Source organism: Cyprinodon tularosa, unplaced genomic scaffold, assembly GCF_016077235.1.
Source record: "Cyprinodon tularosa strain WSP-4 unplaced genomic scaffold, ASM1607723v1 ctg927, whole genome shotgun sequence".
In the NCBI taxonomy this organism is placed as follows: Eukaryota; Metazoa; Chordata; class Actinopteri; order Cyprinodontiformes; family Cyprinodontidae; genus Cyprinodon; species Cyprinodon tularosa.
In genome coordinates this window covers 325,001-346,060 of record NW_024039704.1, presented here as the reverse complement: position 1 = coordinate 346,060, position 21,060 = coordinate 325,001, and the positions used below count along the sequence as shown (strand labels likewise).

The following is a 21,060-nucleotide window of genomic DNA, read 5'->3' as shown; positions in this document are numbered from 1 at the left end:
GCTCCTCCATGTGGCGGTTTGTAACTACAGCTTTAACCGTGACCTTCATCCCCAAGATGAACATTTCATTATCCCAGAAACTTCCAAACATCATTAGAATAAAGCATAACATCTTTAATAACAGCTGTCGTGCAGAAACCCTTCAGCAAAGGTTTGCTGTCTGATTTCACACCTTTGGCCACTATCATACTCTTTTTTTTTTTGGTTTTGTTCTCAATCTGACTGTTTATAGTAGTAAGAAGTTCAGGGGTTCAAATCCTGGCCGTTGTTCTTTCTGCACGGAGTCTACATGCTGGTCAGAATGCGTTGGGATGCAGAGGCTCTCATGGTTGGCTTAATCACAATCTCCACTACCGTGCCTACAGTAACAGCTGACATGAGGAGTTCGTGGTGCTTGGTTTTCTGCAGACACAAGGCTCTCGGTCCATTCTGCTTCACTGCTGTTAGAGATGAGAGGCTTTCTCCTGTCACGCTGAGGAGGCCTGTGGAGACGGAGCTCCTCAGTTTTCCTGTCAGTTCTCTAAGCATGCAGGCTCTGAATAAGTCCTCTGATCCTGGGAAGATCACCAGATGTTGAAACACTTTCATGTTGGGAAAAATGTTCCTCTCTTTAAAACAACAAACTTAATCCTAAGTAAAGCCCTTAAACACCCTCCAGATCGATACGTGCAAACGTTGCTTCTCTACGCCATACGATTAACTGGCTCCATCACATTTTTTCTATTTAGGCTCCATCTTTGCTGAAGAAATACTGGCAGCTTGTGAATAAACTATGTCTGTGCAGAAGACGGCCATTAGTGAAGGTGTTAGAGTCGTCCTGGGTAGATAAGCAGAAACAGACCCCAACCATATATTTCTTTTCAACATTGGCAGATTTTTCCTTAGCATTTCTCATCAAGGTTTTGAACCCCTTAAGTTTTCTATTAGTACCAAGGGAAACCCACCTTTTTTAAGACACCTTGGTTGACTTGAAACCACAGCCTCTGAAGAACCAGCTCATCCAGGCCCTCCACCTTTAACTTCTGAAGAAGACAATAATATTGGCATTAAATGTAATCAAACACAAACAGGTGGGCATATATGCGCCCATATTTTAGCCAAAGCTCTGCAGACTCTTCATAACTGGTCTTTGCTGCTGTTAATCCAGATCTGAACAGGACACTATGTACTGCAACATAAACCAACAGAACTGTGCTGTGAAAGTAGGAAATCATGCATTTCATACCATTTTACTGATATTTGACAGCTTAAAGATCTCCTGGTGATGAACTCGGATGGAGTAGTTTATGGGGAAGTTGTGCTTCTGTAAGGGAGAAAGAAAGAGAAGCATCAAGCATCAAACCAACTGCAGAGTGAGGAATAGAAATGGATTGTTCAGAGGCGAAATATCTGGAAGGTTTCTGCACCAGTGGAAACGACTCTGCAGCTTTAGCTTTCTGGAAAGACTATCAGATGGTCTTTTAGCTTCAAGGCTGATTGATTTCTGCTGCATTTTAGCCCAAACTAATCAGCTGACATCAGCATCACCACAGATGAAGCTGTAACAGAGTCCAGCTGAGATGCTCCATCAATCTAACCAGTTGATTAGCTGAAACCATCTCTGTCCTAATCTATTAGCAGGAATGGCTGCCGTTGGTAGTTAGCATCAGCTGCAGGCAGCCTCTCCTGGATCAACAGGACCTTGAAGCTAAGATGCTCGGCTGCAACGTTCGCAGCTTTGAGATCTACAGCATCAAGGAGTAACCAGAGCAGGGCTTCCTGGTGGTTCTAAGAGCATTAGAGGCCTCTACAAGAAAAAGTGCAGCAAAGAATCTGCTTCAGTCCCAGAAAAGCACCAAAACCAGCAGAAATTCTGCAGGAAAAGCCAAGATGGACACCATCCTGGTGCAAAGTGACTTTCACTGATGATATGCAATAACCGCTCCTTCCAACCAACTAGGAACATTTTAGAGATACTGTGTGAATCTTCCAGCGTGACGGGGCGCCGTGTCCTACGGCTAAAGTCATAAAAATGTGGCTCAAAGATCAGAACGTTTGGACCTGCAGTCAGGAAATTCCCCTGACCTAAACCACGGCGACAAGCTTTGGACGGTTCTAAGAAAAATAGAGAGGGGGAGAAAAACCAACTGAGACCAAGTCCCAGAAGACAAGGGTTGGTCAACCGTAGTGAGGATCTGATGCATTCATGCAAAAGGAGGCCCAACCAGGAGCTGCATTTCTCCAACCAGGAGATATCCAATAATGGAAGGATTGAAATATTTTGCTATATGTCTAAATCAATATTACAATATTGATCTTTATTCAATATCCCCATAATTTTTAGATAATTTATTCTTCTTGTTTTTGCAACCAAACTGTCCCATCAGAAGGTGATAGTGGTATTTCTTCTCATAAATGATATTCTGTCTGATCAAGAGTCCTGACTGCAAACGGTTACTCGTAAAAACAAGTTTTCCCCTCCGAGCCTGAGCCGTCATCTCACTGCAAACATTTGGCCTCTGACCAAGTCCTACAATCTTGATCTAAAATCTAATTTTGAGAGAAAAAACAACAACTGGTTTGGTCTTCTAGGAACCACAACAGTTATAAAAAAGATATATACAGGACGGGGTGAATAAACCTCTGGCTGTTTACATATTTAAAAACCTGCCTGCTTAAAAAAGAAAAAACGGTGATAAGGCACTATAATGCCTGTGGCTCCGGGTCCCACATCTTCCTAAAAATGGTCCTATTGCAGCACTCTGAGCATCACATGTCACCCTGTCAAAACCACACAATCCTCACCTTGTCGATGCTAAGCTAACGCTAACACCTTCCTTCATCTAAGTTCAAGTTTCCACGTCAGAGGACGATGGGTGGACCGCCTGCTGCTGCTCCTCATCCGTTCCCTCCAGGTTACACCAACATCTTACCATGAACCGCCGCCTGTGGCTGAGGCTGTCGTTGAGCGTCTTCAGTGGCGTGCACATGCTGGGCGGCGTGGGAGCCATCAGAACCGGAGCCATCAGAAGCAGGCCTAGAAAAGACGGGACAGATTAGCTGTACAAGCTGTCATCACCATGTGCATCTCAGACTCAGACATGCAGGAAGGACTGATTTTAAACAGGGTGCGGGCATTAAAGGATGCACGTGTCTCTGCTCGGGTCTTTGTTTCTGGTCCATCTCATCTTTGAGGTAATCCAGTGAGAGGACAGGAAAACCAGGCGTTTTTTCATTTTTAACAAATGTGGCGTCAACCAGTCAGCAGACGCATCAATAACCGATCATCAGATACTGGAGTTTGGTCAGTTTGACCTCAGAGAAGCTGCTCTGCTCCGATCGAACAGGGTCATCTCTGAACGATTAAAATCCTTCACCACCACTACGCCGTTCAACAGTCGGCATTCTTTGGGAATGGAAGACCCGGCACATTTAGCTCAGAAATAAAAGAAAGAACCAAGAGCTTCAGCTCAGACTCTACAGGTCAAAGGTCACGACAGGACAGTTAGAAGGACTCTGAACAGACATGGCTGTTTGTGGCAGAGGAAGAGGATGGAAGCATCAGTTCTGAACAAAGCAGGAGACATTTGGAGCCATGTCCTTTGGACAGACGGGACTAAGGTAGAGATGATGACCCTAGAGAGAAAAACAAAAACCAATCCATAACCTATCCTGGAAAGCCCCACCAAGATAACCATCTGTATTTAGGGGGTAGAAATACAAATTCCCCATCAAACTAAAAAAAGCCATAGCCCCCCCCCCCCCCCCCCCCACCCCCCCCCCCCCCGCTGTTCCCACAGTTAAACCCGCAGTGATCACGGGTGCAGTTTAGTGAAACCAAACTGGCTGGACTAATAAAAGCGAATAGGCTCCAAGTCGTAAAATAAATTGCTCATTATTTAAACTCAACCGTGAAAAAAGTCCAACAGAGCTGGACTGAATTTGGCTATGGAGAGAAAAATATCAGCCAATCAGGGCACAATCAATTGTTTCCAAATATGCATACAATACAATGCAGACAGGTTTGATTTTAGCATCAACATAAGAGAATAAAAATTTACAGACAGAAAAAAAAACACAAAAACAAGAAATCCAACACAAATAAATTAACTTGTTAGGAAAGCCATAAATAATATAAAATAAACAGCTCAGAAATGATCAGAAAAGACAGTGACAAAAACCCAAACAGCAGAGGATATAAAAGATGATAAAAAGGTTTTCTGTTAGTTAAAGAAGATTTGACTCCTTTAGTTTCTACTTCCAACATCTTTCAGGAGGTAAAAACGGTTTCACTTTCATCTTATAGTAAAATGGATGCCATACATCAATCATATTAATAATGAAAATTAATCTCCAGTTGGATATCTTGGAAAATCCTGCTTTTTATGTGTAGATTCAAGGAAAGAATTATTAAAGCGCATTAAATCAATTCTTATTTTATAGAAAAGAGTCATCAGTAGGAAGTGTTACTATAGTCCACAGATCCTTTATTCTTACAATTAAAACAGATGAAATTTTACAGAGAACCATCCGCTTTTATAAATTATGTTTAGAATTCAGCATAAAATGTTAGCAGTTTATCAGCAGAAAAGTCCAATTAACGAGATCAAATATTATATTTGAAGGGAATAGAGATTTATGCAAACCTGAAATCCAAATTACAGTAAAGGAAGATTACATCTCTGTTCCTCAGATTAATGTAAGGAATCTTAAAAAAAAAGAAAAAGTAAACTAAAAGAGGAGACAATCAGATAAGCTGCTTAAATATCATTTTACTCATTAAGAACTTAGGTGTTATGAATAAAATCAAATTCTTCTTGTTTTTATTTCCAACTGGTGGATAAATAATAAAGTTTTTTTTATTATCTATCCAAAAACTCTATGGAAGCATATTGATCGGTATCTTGTAATTACGAGATTTTATCTCTTAACTATGAGATCTTTCCTCATAATTACGAGATAAGATCACATAAGATAATATATCTAGCAGATCATGAAGGACAGTCATTGCTGAGCTACACCACATGAAACATGAACAATGAGTGCGTTGACGGATTCAATATGCTTCTTATTTCCTTTAAGGTATGCAGCACTGGGAAATACTGGGTTTCCTCAATGTGGATGAAATTAGTTTTAGTTTGTCAGCATTGCACAGTGAGTCCTTAGAATTGCTTAGGCTAAAAAGCCCACTGTACTCTGACTTGCTGGAAATCGCCCTGTTCCTACAGGAGCAATTAAACCAGCATGGGAGGCTTTATGGCTATGAATTAATGCATCTGAAATGCATTTTTGCTAGCTTAGTGTTGTCCCAAAGAACTGTCCACCGGTACCTTCTCAAAATCCTCGATCCGCAAGGAGTACAGCTGAGGCAGAATCGTTTAAAAAAAGACCAGGTCCCAACTTTATGCAGCATGTTGATTCATATGAAACACTAAAACCTTACGGAATCTGTGTTAATGTAGCTGTAGACGGATTTTCCCATATGGTCATAAGGCTGCATGCTTATAAGTAGTAATCCCAGGGTTATAGCTGCGTACTTTATTGATAAAGTGAAAAACAGGAGCGGAGCTCCAACGTGTATCAGGACAGACCTCGGTACAGACAACTGTTCGGTCGAACAGATGCAGATATTTCTAAGACGTAATCATAAAGACCAGGTTTCTGAGAGATGCTACATTACTGGCTCAAGTAATCATAACCAAATATATAGACAAGATTACGAGATAATATCTCATAATTACTAGTGATGCCATTTTTTGGCCCCGATACCTGGCTGTGCAGCATCGGCCGATACCGACACCATCTGTTTGAAATTGATGTGTGTGTATATATATGAAGAGCTGCATACTACTTGGATGTAAAATAATGGCTTTGTCAAGCTGCTGCCTACCTTAGTGAAGCAGGAAAAAGACTAATACCAAGTAGAATTCCAGTAGAACTTTTCATTGCCTACCAAGGATGCGTGACAATAGTTGAATAAACTTTTGGCTCTCTAAATGGTATCGGTGCCCTATTTGTCGGTATTCGCCGATACCAATACCACTGTTTCAGTGCAGTATCAGTTCCCTGTCCGATACTGGTATCGGTATGGTTGCAACACTAATAATTACGGCATACTGACCTCGTACTTATGAGATAAGCTGTCTGATATGTTTTGACTTGGTGTAAAACTCATATTTTAATAATTTATTTTTCTTTGAGGAAAGCGGGAAAGAATGTTCTTTTAACCCTTTCTCAATTATTTCTCGATTTATTTACATAAATAATGAATGATGAAAATGTGTTTTCTTAGTGAATGAATGAAATAAAAGATGAAACCTCCGGGAGGATAATCTGCTCTGCAGATTGCTGGGTATTGCTGCTTTTCCCTGACCATCGTTACCTACTTTGTTCTCCATTTTTCAGCTCAGCTGCAGCTTTTCTGCAGGACTGATCTTCGTGGACCCAGGCGGCTGCAGTTTTACGTCTTCAGGACAAATGTTTCCGATCAATAAGCTGCTGAAAAGCCCTGTGATGATGGACTGTTTTAAGTTTTCTGGAAAGTCCTGATGATTCAAATAGTAGCATCACAAGACACCAGAAATCTGATCCTCTTTGTCTGACTGCGTACACAGATGCACATGGAAACCCTTCACATTTTGAACCGTGCTGATTGTGACTTTGCCTTAATCTACAGGTTCCTCTCCTGAGACCCACATTTATGAGCCTCAATCCCTTCTGATGTTCTCATGTTGGTTTTTTCAAGCCACATGCAGAAACACACAGAAAACCAGTGAAATTTAACATTTTATTTATAGCAGCAACAAGAATCTGGAAGCGGAGAACTGCAGGAAGTCAGCTGAACTTTCTGGTTGGTTAGACGGGAGAAAGCAGGCTGACCTTGAAGGAGCTGGTTGATGACAACTGATGACAGATTGATTTGCTTACTTGAGAGATTAAGTGGAAGTAGCTTGGATCTGTAAGGGTTTGATTCAGTGCCCCTGTGAGTGAGATGCGAGGGTGTGGGTACTTAAAGAGACATTGCGCTAGAGAGTGGGCAGGCAGGTGATGAAGACAGAGAACTGCTGCAAACAGGTAAGACCTTTAAATTCAATTCAATGCAGTTAATTTCTATAGTGCCAATTCACAACACACGTCATCTCAAGGCAATCTACAGAGACAATTTAACCAGATCATACAGTCAGATTACTTCAAAGATTTCTATCTAATGAAAACCAGTTAACAGCATCCACTCATTGACATTGATTTTACAGGAAGAAACATCCAGCAGAAACAGGCAAAGTGTGAGCGGCCATCTTCTGAGGCCGACTGGGGTTCAAGGAGACAGAAGCAGAGATACTGTCAACCAGCTCCACAGGAAACAGACAGCCAGGCAAATGAGCTCCAATCCAGCTCCCATGTCAGAGGATGAAAGAGAGCACATACAGGAGGTCACAGTCAGAGATACAGGACCACATAGAAAAACAGGCCAAGCTCCAACATCATGAAGATCCATGAAGATCTGAGACGAACTGAGGTTCACTGGTTGTCTGGAACAATAACAGAGTCCCCAATAAAAGAGATTCCCAAGAAGACAGGTTTCAACTGGAAGGATATTCCTGGTTTAGGTCTTTGGCTGGAATACCATCAGGGGTAATCATCCAGCGAAAAGAGAGATTATGCTTTACCTCCTTATTCACACGCTAGTCATCATGATTGAGAAATGTTCTCAGGTGTAAGAGATTACACAGTTAAAACAGGCAAAGAAAAGAGACCCACGGGATTGCCTAGGTTTCAAATGTTTTGCTTCTTGGACATAGGCCAGATTTGTGTGGTCAGTCCAACAGGATGCTCAGCTCCCTCCGCCCAGTGGCGTCACTTTTTAAAAGCCATTTCACTGCATGAAAAGTGAGATTTTCGTCCCCGTAAACCCCCGTAAACTCCCGCAGATCTGCCTGATTTTCGTCAGTTTCCGACAATTTGCAATTTTTAACACTATGAGCTCTCTATCACATGGATTGAGTTTATCATCATTAGAGGAAATTTGAGAAAGGACTGCTCAAACACACCGCTAAATTTAGAGACATCAACTTCAAGGAGAAACTGTTTCCCTGGATCTGGCTGAATCAAAATTGGGGCATTGGCAAACCTTGTCCTTAGCTTCGAAAAAGCCCTTTCAGCTTCAAGTGACCAAATGAAAGTTCTTTTGCAGGATCTAAGGCTCCTGATGGGGTTGAGCAATTTAACTGTAGTTTTTGATGAATCTGCAGTAGAAGTTGGCGAATCCTAAAAAACGTTGTAGGTGCTTGTGAGTTGCGGGAGTAAGCCAATTGAGAACCTTGAACCTTCCCTGGATCAGACTTCAGCTGCCCGCTCTTGAGAATGTGTCCAAAAAAAGGTGGTTGATGTGGCATGAAAGTCACACCTCTCAGCTTTGACAAAGAATTGGTTCTCTGGAAGATGTAGCAGAACTGACGCACAAGGTTCTTATGTTCGGAAAAGGTTCTGAAGGAAATCAGAATGCCTTTAAGGTACCGTATATGAATACAAAGTGATTTAAAAAAATCTCTTAGGAGGTCTCTTACAAGGGACTGGAAAATGCAGGTGTGTTCATGAAACCGACAGGCATTACCAGATATTCAAAACGACTTAGGGGGGATCTTGAATGCAGTCTTCAATTTGTCTTCTTCTCTGATTCTGACCAGGTGGTACGCGTTTCAGACATCCAACTTTGCAGCTGAGAGAAGAGGAAGTTGATATTTATTTTCCACAGTAATCTGGTTAAGGCCCCTGTAATCGATGCAAGGTTTTATCGACTTGTTTTCTCGACAGAAAAAAACCTGCTCAAACAGATGAAATAGAGCTGCAGATAATTCCAGCAGCTGCCAGATCATTTATGTACTTCTCCATACTCTCTCTCTCAGGTTTGGACAGTTTATACAACATACTGGATGGGAGAGGAGTTTCAGGAAGCAGCTCAATAGCACAGTCATATGGGCAGTGGGGTGGGAGAGAGAGAGTCTTAGATTTACTGAAAACCAGATGAAGGTCATGACACTCATGAGGAACCAGAAAGAGGTCTACTTCAGTTTCCTGTTCTTAAAAATTCTGGAGACATGGCCAACTGTAGAATGTTTGACAGACAGTGGTTACTTCATGATTCAACTCTGTTGTCTTTCCAGTTGAGGGGAATATTATGAAGTGTGAGCCAATAGAACCCGAAGACAATGAACTGGAGAAGCCTCATAGATTAAAGGCGAAACATCTTCTAGAAAACTTCACATCCAGTTGCCTAGACTGAACTTTTTCAACTTAAGACAATGGGAGGTTGGGGTGAAGAGAAAATGGAAAAAAATAATATATTTCTTCAATGATTGCCTGACATCAGAAGTTTTACTGTTCGGTGCGTGATTACATGCATAGAATTTCTATCTAGAGCTGTGACATGAAGTGACATGAAGTGGTTCAGATATGCATACATGCAGACGTAATGGTTGAGCTAAATTGTCGTGAATGTCTGGGGGGCAGTGATTGGCCTACATGTTATGAATGCTGGCGTACCATAAAGAATAAATTATGAACAGTTTAGTTTGTGCCTTCAAGTCGTCGCCCATAGGAAGACGTTACTTGGGGGGTAATTTTTAAGATTTTTTTAAGAAGGCAGATGCCATCCCCCCTCAACTCGAGTACTGATTGTAACCACTAGGGGTGTAAATAATAATCGTTTTGTATCGATGCATCGATCCAAAAGCCGACAATCCGATGCATCGACACGTTCGCAAGATAATCAATTCATGTTTTTTTCCCCTCCGGTCTGTTTTAATCCATTTGCTCCTGGGCGTAATTCTCCCTCCCGTGCTGCGGTGGCGCTAAACCTGTTTTGCCCTCCTACCTCGCTTCCTGGTTATACTCTCACAGCAGTGTGTTGCAGCAAGCTTCACACAGACATTTTTAAATTATGCTCAGTATTGAAGCGTGGTCTGTGCTACACGCTGTGGGTCTACATACGGCCGAGGCGATGAGGAAGTGGGGGCGAGTTTATTCCGACGACGGAGGGACATGAGGGCCAACAAGAACGGAGATCCAGCTGGAAAAAGGGTCCCTGCGTTCTCGCGCACCTCGCTCTTCTAGCGGGTCAAACTTCACGAGTTGTTTTCCGCAATTTCGGTCCTAAAAACAAAACAAGCCGGCCTCCTGTCTGCTGCACTGTTTGCGGTCAGCTACAATCTGGGAGAGGAGCAGCGGAGCGTCTCTCAAGGGGGCGGTGACGTCGACACTCTGGAGCCTTCTTCTTCTTCTTTTTTTAATGGTGGTTGGCAAACAACTTATAGGTACATTACCGCCACCTTCCAGAATGGAGTATGGATCAGACAAACTATTATATTCTCCCTAAAATACCCGTTCATCTTAGAAAATTAAAAATACTCCCAAAAACTACATCCCCAGAGGACCTTTGAAACTATTCCCTTATATCTAGTTTATTTTTATTCCTGTCTAACTCTATATTTATTACATTCTAAAAAAATATGTTGGACAGTTTCTCTGGAGCCGTGGTATTGCAGTGAACTCATTACACTAATATTGTGCAGTATTTTTGCAGTATTTTTTGATGCAACTTTTCTACTTCTGTTATTTGCTGTTGTTTCTAAAGAAAATGCATAACGATATTAGAGCTTTCATTGATTTATTTCAAACTTGAAACTTTGTTTAGACTGTAAGGTGTAAAAAAATTATAATAATAAAAAAAAAAATGTAACCGATTAATCGAATCTAATCGAATCGTGGTGTATTCTTGAGTATCGAAAATAATCGAATCGTTGGGTCAGGAAATCGATACTGAATCGAATCGCCATGATGGATGTGATTTACACCCCTAGTAACCATCACAACTTTTAATTGCACCCGGATAAGGCTTGGGTGTGGAGAAATTGTATAACTGAAAATAAGAAGTTGCAGGAGAAGTTTTGTTAAGGAGCTCCTGAATCATTTCTGTAAAATGCTCTGTCTGCTGATCTGAACATCTTTGCTGTGCAGCCACAGTGCAGAGTAACTGGTCGTAGTGACGAAGTTATTCACGTACAGTCCAAAGACCCGAGGGAGATTCTGCTGGGTCAGACTGCAGAACGAGTGAGATTTAACATTTTATTTATAAAAGCAACACGAATCTGGAAGCAGAGAAATGCAGGAAGTCAGTTGAACTTTCTGGTTGGTTTTACTCCAACAATAACTTCCTCTGAAGACTCAAATGACCTGAAGTCAGAGAAGAACATAGCTTCACATTAAACCTTGTGTACTGGGGAAGTAACAATCAGAATTGTTGGAAACCATATTCCTCACCAGCTTTGCTGTTTCTCTGTATAAAGTTTATGTTACCAAACAGAAATCCTCCAGAAGTCCAATCCCATTGGTTGGTTTCTTTGTTTCTCCAGAACCTCATACAGACTGATTTATTTCTTTGTCTATTCCTGCTCTCAGATCTGAAAACAGCTTCTTTTATTTTGTGGTATTTACTGTTTTCATATAAAAAAAAAATCTATATAAAATACTTAATTGACCTCAAAGGGAAAAAAGATGTTGTAACGTCTTTTCCTAGTCTTTATTATTCTGAAATAAATAAACGTAGCTCTGGGGTTATTCTGTTTTTGTTTTTAGGTTAGTTCTGGAAGTTATTACAACGATTATTTGAAAGTTTCTTTTTGTTTTGTTATTTCCTTTCAACAATCAGCCGCAAAGAACTATGAGGTCCTCTCCTAAAGGGAATGGGACTGGTATGAAACCAGCATGCATTGGGTGGGCTTATGTTTTTGTTGTTGTTTTTTTTGGTTTTCTTTCCAACAGAGTAAGCAGCAGGAGAAACAAAATGTATCTTTTTTTTTATTGCTTGCCACACTCCATGAATAAACAGTAAAAAGCTATCTTAAAAGTTTTGGACATTGAACTCCTATTGCCTGCTCAGAAAATACACCAACACGACAGGGGTGGATCTTCTATTCTGAACATTTGGTTCCACTGTTTCTCCTTTGATTTGTCCTCCTTACCGATTAGATGATTGTTTTCACACTATGCCACGAGTAGCAAGTATTAAAAAGAAAGGGTGATGATTACGGTGCCCTGTGGTGCTCCTTTGGTGTTGAACTCCTGGTTAGACACATGACCCTTTTATTTTACAACCTTGGGATTGTCTGATCCAGGCGAGTCTTCCAGGATAAATCAGATTGAATGTGTGAAATACACCTGGCAAATCAAACGGCTTGATCCTTCCGATGCTGCAGTTTGTAGATAGTTTAAATCTCTTACACTCTCCCATTTCGGTCTGAGAGAAGTCAGAAGTTTGATCTTGTTTTCTTTCCAACCACTAAGTGTTTGCAGAGACGCCGTTGCACGTAGAAACTGCTTGAACATCTTCAAAATCCTGAAAGGTCCTCTTTAAATGGAAAAGCAAGATGAAGCTCTACCATGTAGCACCTATCCACTGCTGCTGTTTATAACTCCAACAAAACATCAGATCCCAGTGGATCTGGAGAACCACTGATGGACATTTATTTGCTCCAGAATTCGCACCTGGTGCCTGTAAAGCGACGGGCCTCCATTTTCTCTCTATGTGTATTTTAATCAAAAGGTGCCAAAACATTTTCATAAAATCTGAGTGAACGTTCAGTTGCCTCTATTTTTTTTGCCTGTTTTGTGGAAGTTGAATGCAGCTTCAAGCCAAGAACAGTATTTATTGATGTGCATTTAGGAATAATAGATCATTTTAAACTTTTTTTAGTCTTTGTAAGCTAACTGGACCAACAAAAATGATCCGCTTCCATTACATCAATTATCCAACAGGCTTCTCTAGACCAGCAGTTAAACGAAGCAGTGACCAACCTGCACAGTTGCTGCATTTAGTTGCATTTTTGAAGTCAGAAATTTTTGAAGAAGAAATTTTAACGATAACGTAAATGCACATCCCTAGTCTGAACCTCGGATCTTGGCAGATGTAAACGAATCATAAACACAAGAACCCAGACGCCTCAGTGTTTTATTTGGAGCTCAGGCTGAGGCTCTGAAGCATGAAGTTGTTACTCAGACTTATAAAAAACCAAACCCCGCCACGTTGAGCCTCATTAGTCCCAAATTGACGCAGGTTCAGCTGCAGAGATTATCCGACATTTAACGCGTGATTTATGAAACCGTGTGAAAATTCTACGCCTGGAAACGATTGCCTTTTCCACTCAACTTGCCTGTTTATTTATAGTTTCTGCCCCCCCACCCAGCAGCTGTCAGATCAGCTCATCATTGAGTGAACTAAATTAAATCCGGCTGTCCAGCCACACATCGAGCAGAACTGCAGCGACCAAAGCCATGTCCCGCCTGGCTAGTGGCTCCATACCCACTCCTCCCTCTGCCTTTCTGTGGCGTTCATCCCTATTCAATCCCTGGAATAAGACCCCCTCGCCATGAAGGCTGACCAGAACTCACCTGATTCATAGTGGAAATCCGCTCACACAGGTGAACAAACCACTTTGTGAAGACTAAGGAGCAGAGCTGACACTTCGGCAAGAACATTGGAGCAGCTTAAAGTGTGAGAAGATGAGCATATTTCAGAGACGAAACTGAATGATTCCATGGTAGCTCTGGAGGAGCTGGAGAGACCCCAACTCAGGTGGGATGGTATTGTTTTGATGTTGAAAGATGGTGGTGGCAGTATGATGCTATTATTGGAGCTAAGCAAAGGGCTTAAAACCGGGGCAGGGCTTCTGCTTCCAGAAGAATTATGACCCATAACAAGAAGCCAGATAAAATGGATCAGTTGGTGGCGCTGGTGAAGAAATCTCCTACAAGACTTTTGATAATACTTTGGGGAATGAATCCAAACGCAGACCACAATTAGATTGCTATTTTTATTTCCACTAATAAAAGAAACAATGCAACGATCTCAGCCTCAACGCTGAGCGTCAACAAGGTATAAAGCCAAAACAAAATGAAAACTCGCACAGAGGACAGCAACCAGTTGTTGTGCTACAAAAGTCAGAAAGCAGAGATGGGAAGTAACGAAGTACAAATACTTCATTACTGTACTCAAGTAGATTTTTCTGCTATTTTTTCTTTACTTTACTACTTATTTTTATGGCGACTTTTTACTTCTACTCCTTACATTTAAAAAAATTGTCTCGTTACTTTAGTTTTGAATAATTTCAATGGAGTTACCGTTATTATTTTTCACGTCATCAATACCAAATTCAATCTAATTGGATGGGAATCTACGTTGCATTTGACGCACCACTACAAGATGAATCGACAGATTCGGCGGTATTCATTTGCGGCAAATCTTTGCAGGTTGGTGGCGGTGGCGTTAGCATAGTAGCATGGACGACGAGATGATTGAAAATGAACACAACGGAGATCTAGTCCTATTGGCAGACATCCATTTAAAATGTAGGCAACGGCATGAAAAACGTGGTTTCTACTTTTACTTTTATACTTTAGGTAAATTTACAAGCCTGTACTTTGTTACTTTTACTTGAGTAAAGAAGTTTAATCAGTACTTCCACTTTTACCAGAGTATTTTTTAACACAAGTATCTGTACTTTTACTCAAGTACGGAAAGTGAGTACTTTTACCATCTCTGTCAGAAAGTTTCCGAGGCTTATTTATATGTTATCAATTTTTCCCATTTTTCTCTAAATTGAACTTTTTTCAGTCCTACTAGAAGGTCATTCTTTCCATAGTGAATATTTCCTCCATAATGTCCCTCCACTGAGTATGGTTGGGTGGCTCAGGTCTGAGCCATCTTCTTGTTATTGCTTTCCTCCCTGCTGACAGTAATATCTTAACCAAATATTGATCATCTTTTTCACATTAGACATAAGGCCCAGATACATTGTGTTGAAAGTAAATGGTACAGAATACAACAGTACTTTGCACAGAGTAAGGTGGATAGAAGACCAGAAAGGTTTTATCTCAATGCAGATCCAGAAAACATGTGCATGGTTGGTGTCAGCGGTGCCATATTGCCTTCAACTCATTTGTTGGGTGGACAGTTGTTTACTGAGATGGCGTGATAAAGTATCAAATGAAAACTTTCCAGTTGAATTCGCACCATTTTTGTGAATTTGTAGAAGTCTGAGACATCTGACAGAGTTTAATCCATTCTTCATTTGAAATTGTGAGCATTGTTTCTTCTTCCCACTTTGTTTGACAAACAGAGTTTTATTTGTTTGACATTGACATTAGGATAGTGTGCAGCTGTGTGCACTAACCACTGCACCACCTGCACAACCGGGACCTGTGGTATTTTTTTTGCTATGCAAACCTTCACCAATTAATATCACGGATTTAGTCGGAGATTTCTCTGTACCATCCAGGAACGCTGGATCATTCGGTACACCGTAGGTAGCTCACCAGTCCATCACAGGGAAGGACAAACGGGATGGGCCTTTTAGAAGAACTAGTGACCTAACAGTCGTGTTTTCGGACTGCGGGGGTGAAGCTGAAGAAAACCCACACATGGAAAAGCGAAAACAGGCAAACCCCACTCAGAGAGACACCCTTTAAGGAAGGATTCTGGAAAGATTTAAACATCTGTTTCTAAACGCATCTGCTGTTGCGACTGAACTTCACTGCTTTCTATAGCAGGAAAAGAATTTAAATCAAATCAGGGCTGATCCTTTATAGAATAAGTGTCCTGGCAGACAGCTGCACTGGTTAATGGCTCGATAGAACAGAGCAGATCAACACCAGAACATCAACCTTCCCACTGGACCTCGCCTGTCATTTCTTCCTACAATAAAACTTGTGTTTAAATGAAAAAGGGACTTTGATACCGAGCAACAACCACAGATTTAAACTGGCACAACGGCTTAGAACTACAGTTATCAGGCAACCTGTGGCATCCCCTAAAGAGGGTTGTAGATGATAGACACCATCACCACGCAGCAGATGTAGAAACACTGTGGGCAACCTTTGCGGTAACAGACCCCCACAGAGCTGGACTGAGGATGATGGAGGTAGCTCTTTCAGTGCACCTGGGTTTTCAGTAAATGGATCTGAGGCTGTCTCTGGTTTAGTAGCTCTAGACACTCAAAGCAGACACACTCTCTACAGCTGAACCATAGGTTTAGAAGGTCCACTGTCCAATAGCACGAAGACCTCCCACTCTTCCACTCACTTTATTGTCATTTTGAACACACAAGGTGTTTACAAAACAAAATTTTGTTCAGTAGAGCTCTAAAGACATTCCCATTACTTAAAGTGCTGCAGTGATAAAATGTAAAAATATGACTGAGATATGATTTACAGATTTTCCAACATTCAGCACCCCCCCCCCCCATGTTATTCGACATTTAGCAGTCTAATAGCAGTGGGGAAGAAGCTGATGCATAATCTGCTGGACCTGTATCTGACGCTTCGAAGCCAGACCAGTCCATGGTGGGGGTGTGAGGACTCATTGATAATGTTATGGGCTCCGGACACACTGCACTGAGAAGAAATGTCTTTTACGAAGGGGAGAGGAGCCCCGATGATCTTTTCTGCAGTTCCTACTACTCTCCTCACCTTCTTCCAGTCTGAGGCGCTGCAGCCTCCACACCATACAGTGAAACAGCTGGTCAGAACGCTCATTATGATGCTTCTGTCTTGTGTGTCATCAGAGTGAACAGCAGGGGGTTTAGGACGCAGCCCTGAGAGGAGCCTGTGCTTAGGGTGATGACATCAGAGGTGTTGTTTCCAACCTGGACTGACTGACATCTGTTTGCGAGGAAGTGTAGCAGCAAATTGCCAATTAGTCTGTATGTGTCTTCCGCATTAGTCCGCATGTGTCTGGACTACAGCACTCATGCTCTTTGCTAACTGACAGGCTGCAGTTGAGTTTCCTGGCTTAGCGGTGCTTGCACCGCGTGTCTGTTGTCTCCTGATAAAACGTGGGATGAATAAACCGTTTGAGCTTCTTAGAAAGTTTGGATTTTGGTAAAGCTCATGACAGTTTGTGGACCAACTGCTTTATACACAACGGACTCTAAACAAAGACAAATCTCCTCTTGTTATTGCATATTGAGGCCAATAGAGCGTTTATATTTCCAAGCATCAAAGCGGACAGGATTTGATAAAAAGGGACATGACATCATTCCACGCCGTGGCTGCAGCTATGTAAGTAAGACTGCCTACGGGTCAGAGGAAACATTATGTTGTCGAGGGCCTATTTCATGCAAATCAAATGTCCTTTGGGTTTATATGTTTCTAAAATGTTATTTCAGCACCAAAGGCATTATATAAATGTTTGGTCATTCGACCTGTTTGAGCAATCCTCAACCATATTGATCTACTTGGCAGCTCCAACTACATCTCGTCCGAACATGGTGGTCCGATTTCTCTCTTGATGGGACATTATGCAGACATCCCAAGTTCCAAAGACTCATCTCAGGTAGATGCTTATCGAACCCCTGAACCCCAGAAACTGCAGAAGACTAGACACTGGGTCTCAGGCCCTAAAGATTCACCAGATTACATCTAACAGAACGGCCTAATGGTCTAGTCAAGCTCAAGATCTAAGTTAATTCAGAAATCTATCACTATGATATTGAGATATGCTCTCCATATATTTCTGACTGAACTTGAGCTTTTTGAGGAGAATGATCAACATTTCAGCCCAGCTTCTGCTAAGACTTCTGCCAAGGGTTCTTAGTTTGGAAACTGGATAACTTGCCTTTTGCTTCACAACTAATGTGGCTTGACCTCCAGCACAGAGGTTACATCAGCTCTCATTATTCCTCACTTTGTAGTTCTCTGTTTTCTTATATTTTGTGAATCAATGTTCCCTTTAAGGGCCGAACATAGATCTGATCTGATGCCGGGAACAAATGAGCGCTTTTGTTCCAGACGGGGATGTTCATCCTTCATTTGGAAACAGAGGCAGCTCGTTGACGCAGGCTTCCTCAGCATCATGAGGTGGCTCTGAAGCCTGCAGAGCCAGAAGGAATGTTTGCTTTATTTATTTCTCTTTTTGTTTTTCAGCAGGGTTTGATCCGTTAATTTCTCCCCCCTGAGTATGAAGGCGTTGGGTTTTAACACTCTGCAGGAGTTTTATGAGACAAAGCTGGCTTCTAAGGAGCAAAGCTGCTTCTGGTAAAAGTTTCTCTGGTGTTTCATGTCATGCATTTTATTGTATTTAAATTTAGGCTTTGACTAGGCCATTCTATTTTTGGTCCTTTAGAGTTTGACTAGCTGTTGAGCTTTGAATAATTGTTCAGCTCTATAATCCAAGTGTACTTAGGGTTAAGACTACCAACTAATTATTGGCCTTTTCACGATTTTCCAGCAGAGGCCAGTTTTGTCTTAATTAATCACCTCCTCCACTTCCCTTTGGGTCCATTTTCATTCCCCTCTACTAGGAGCTGTAGTGATCCACATGTTAAAAAATCGTGTACTTTGAAACAGCAGACGGATTTAGGACAATCAAGCCTGTTAGTAATAAAGCATGGGCTCATCCTACGTTGCCTTAAACCGGGCATCTCCAAAGTCGGTCCTCGAGTGCTGCTGTCCTGCAGGTTTTAGAGGTTTCTCTGCTTTAGCACAGCTGATTCTGACGATTGCAGTTCAGCAAAAGCCCGTTAATCAACTATCAATTTAAATCAGCTGTGCTGGAGCAGGGTAACTTCTAAAACCTGCAGGACAGCGGCACTCCAGGACCGACTTACCCTGAAATCCCACATCCTCTGCCACCGCTGTGCTCCAGACCGTCTGAGCAAAGTAAAGCCAACAGCCTCCGGAGTTCCTCCCATCTTGCTCTGCTCCGACTTCTTCGGCGTTTGAGGAGAGCATGCGCAATATTATTAAAAATTCAAAGGAGCAAAACATGCAGAAATTAACGCTTAATTTAATATGACGTATTAAAACAATTCCCATCAGCATCCAGCATATCTTCAGTTTCTGACCAAATATTTTCTTTTTGTTGTGCATTTTTGTAAAAGGGATAACTAGGATCATGTTTTGTATGAACTATGTTTGTTCTCTCTACTTCCAAATTCAGCATCTCTTCATGCCTGCAATAAGAAGCTTCTTTTGAAGTTGTGAGATTCCCTCTTAGAAGTTTTGAATGGATTTGATTAAACTTTTAAGCCTCTCGATAAAAAAATAATTAATGTGATTGAGATGAGAAATCTGCTTCCTGGCATAAGGAAGTACCAATAGTCTGCATTCAATTATTTAATTAAACACTCTTAGTTTTTGGGAATATATGAACTATGCTCTAATTTTTAGTTACAGATCTTCCCATACCATCTTTGAATTTGACAAACTGGGTATTCTCGCCGTTTTTTTTCCCTTTTTGGTGCGATTGCAATCATGGATCTTAACCTGGCCGGACCGAAGTGGAGCAAAAAATAGTTCGGCTCCGTATTTTGACGGCGGCGGATGGAGAAGACGTACTTGGACGGTGGCGTGCGGAGGAGTAGCAGTGGATGTGGAACAGCTCTCATTTTTTAACACGACAAACAAGTACTCCGCAATACCTGCGTGAGCGGGGCGCTGATGGAGTATGTGGAATCTCGGGGTTAGGGGATGCCATGTGTCAAGGAATACCAAGACGAGGCCAAGACCTTTAAAAACCAAGCCCGTCTGGGTCTCTAATGGTCTTGGCTTTCTCTTAGAGCTCCTTGGTTTCTGTTGGTGTGGTCTTGACTACTACACTAACTTCTAAACAAACACTAACTGCTAAAAAAATGGAATAAATGAAGGTAAAATACCAAAGCAGTGCACTCTTAAATGTGAATCTGAGTCAATATCTGATATAAATATCGAATCCAATATTATTAGTTAAGCACTTCTAAAACAACTACAGCTGACCAGAAAAAAAAAAGATATAAAACATCACAGATAAAAAACAAAAGAGCTCAAACATGGGTATAAGTAACATTCACACAATCAAAGCAATAAAATGGAATAAAAGGATAAAATAAAGCCAGCTGTCTTGCTAGGTGTCAAAAGGGAAAAGGCACCTCTAGAAGATGCTGTAGAATTTTAAAATTTCTGCAGGGTTGTTGCCCCAAAAGAGGGCACAAGCTGGTGCTTAGAAGGCTTCAGCTGCTTGGTGAACATCATTATTCCCATTGATCCCTGGGAAAATGTGTGAAACGGTGACACGTCTACGCTCAGTAACACACCTGGAGGCAAAACCTGTCAAGTCGAGGTTCTTGGTGTGGCCCCAAATGCAGAAATGCAGACAGGAGCAGCGCAGTGTGTTAAAAAGGTTTAATGAAAGGAAGAAAAGAAACGTAAAAATAAAACAAACAAGGAAGGCGGCATGAAAAAAAAGACAGGAATCGACCCAGATGGTAGCAGTAAATGGTTCAAAATGATCAGAACCAGCTCATAAGGCAGCGAGTGATGGGGAGAGATAGGAAGCTAATGAGGAGTAGCAGAGGGAACCTGAGGGAAACAAAGAGGAATAAGTGGACTGACTGCCTGGTGCTGCAGCTGGAGGAGAGCTGATCAGACCGAACAAGGAGAACATGAGAGGAACACAAACATGAAAACAGAAAAAGAGCGACCTGGAAGGATTTTAAAGAGAAACACATGAGGAAAAAATGACATGATAAATAAAACTGAGAGGAAAACTAAAGAAGGAGAAACCTGAAGACTGATTTTCCGGAAGAAAAGCAGAAAAGACCAGACCTCCATCCATCATCCTTCCGTCCATCCATCCATCCATCCATCATCCTTCCACCCGTCCACCCGTCCATCCATCCATCCATCCGTCCATCCATCCATCCATCCATCATCCTTCCACCCGTCCATCCATCCATCCATCCATCCATCCGTCCATCCATCCATCCATCATCCTTCCACCCGTCCATCCATCCATCCATCCGTCCATCCATCCATCCATCCATCATCCTTCCACCCGTCCATCCATCCATCCGTCCATCCATCCATCCATCATCCTTCCACCCGTCCGTCCATCCATCCATCCATCCATCCATCCGTCCATCCATCCATCCATCATCCTTCCACCCGTCCATCCATCCATCCATCCATCCATCCATCCGTCCATCCATCCATCCATCATCCTTCCACCCGTCCGTCCATCCATCCATCCATCCATCCATCCATCCATCCATCCAT

General features: G+C 41.8%; 1 protein-coding gene across 3 annotated transcripts in view; it reads right to left on the bottom strand.

Annotated features, from left to right (window-relative positions):
- The window catches only part of il34 (interleukin 34), an 87,894-nt gene that overhangs the window by 17,148 nt on the left and 49,686 nt on the right, over positions 1 to 21,060 (bottom strand). For all 3 annotated transcript variants that reach the window (XM_038274717.1, XM_038274716.1, XM_038274718.1), the window contains exons 2-4: positions 2,913 to 3,016; positions 1,226 to 1,303; positions 945 to 1,022 (exon numbers count right to left, since the gene is read on the bottom strand). In XM_038274717.1, coding sequence (XP_038130645.1) covers positions 945 to 1,022; positions 1,226 to 1,303; positions 2,913 to 3,016 — 260 coding nt within the window. The remainder of the gene's footprint in view (positions 1 to 944; positions 1,023 to 1,225; positions 1,304 to 2,912; positions 3,017 to 21,060) is intronic.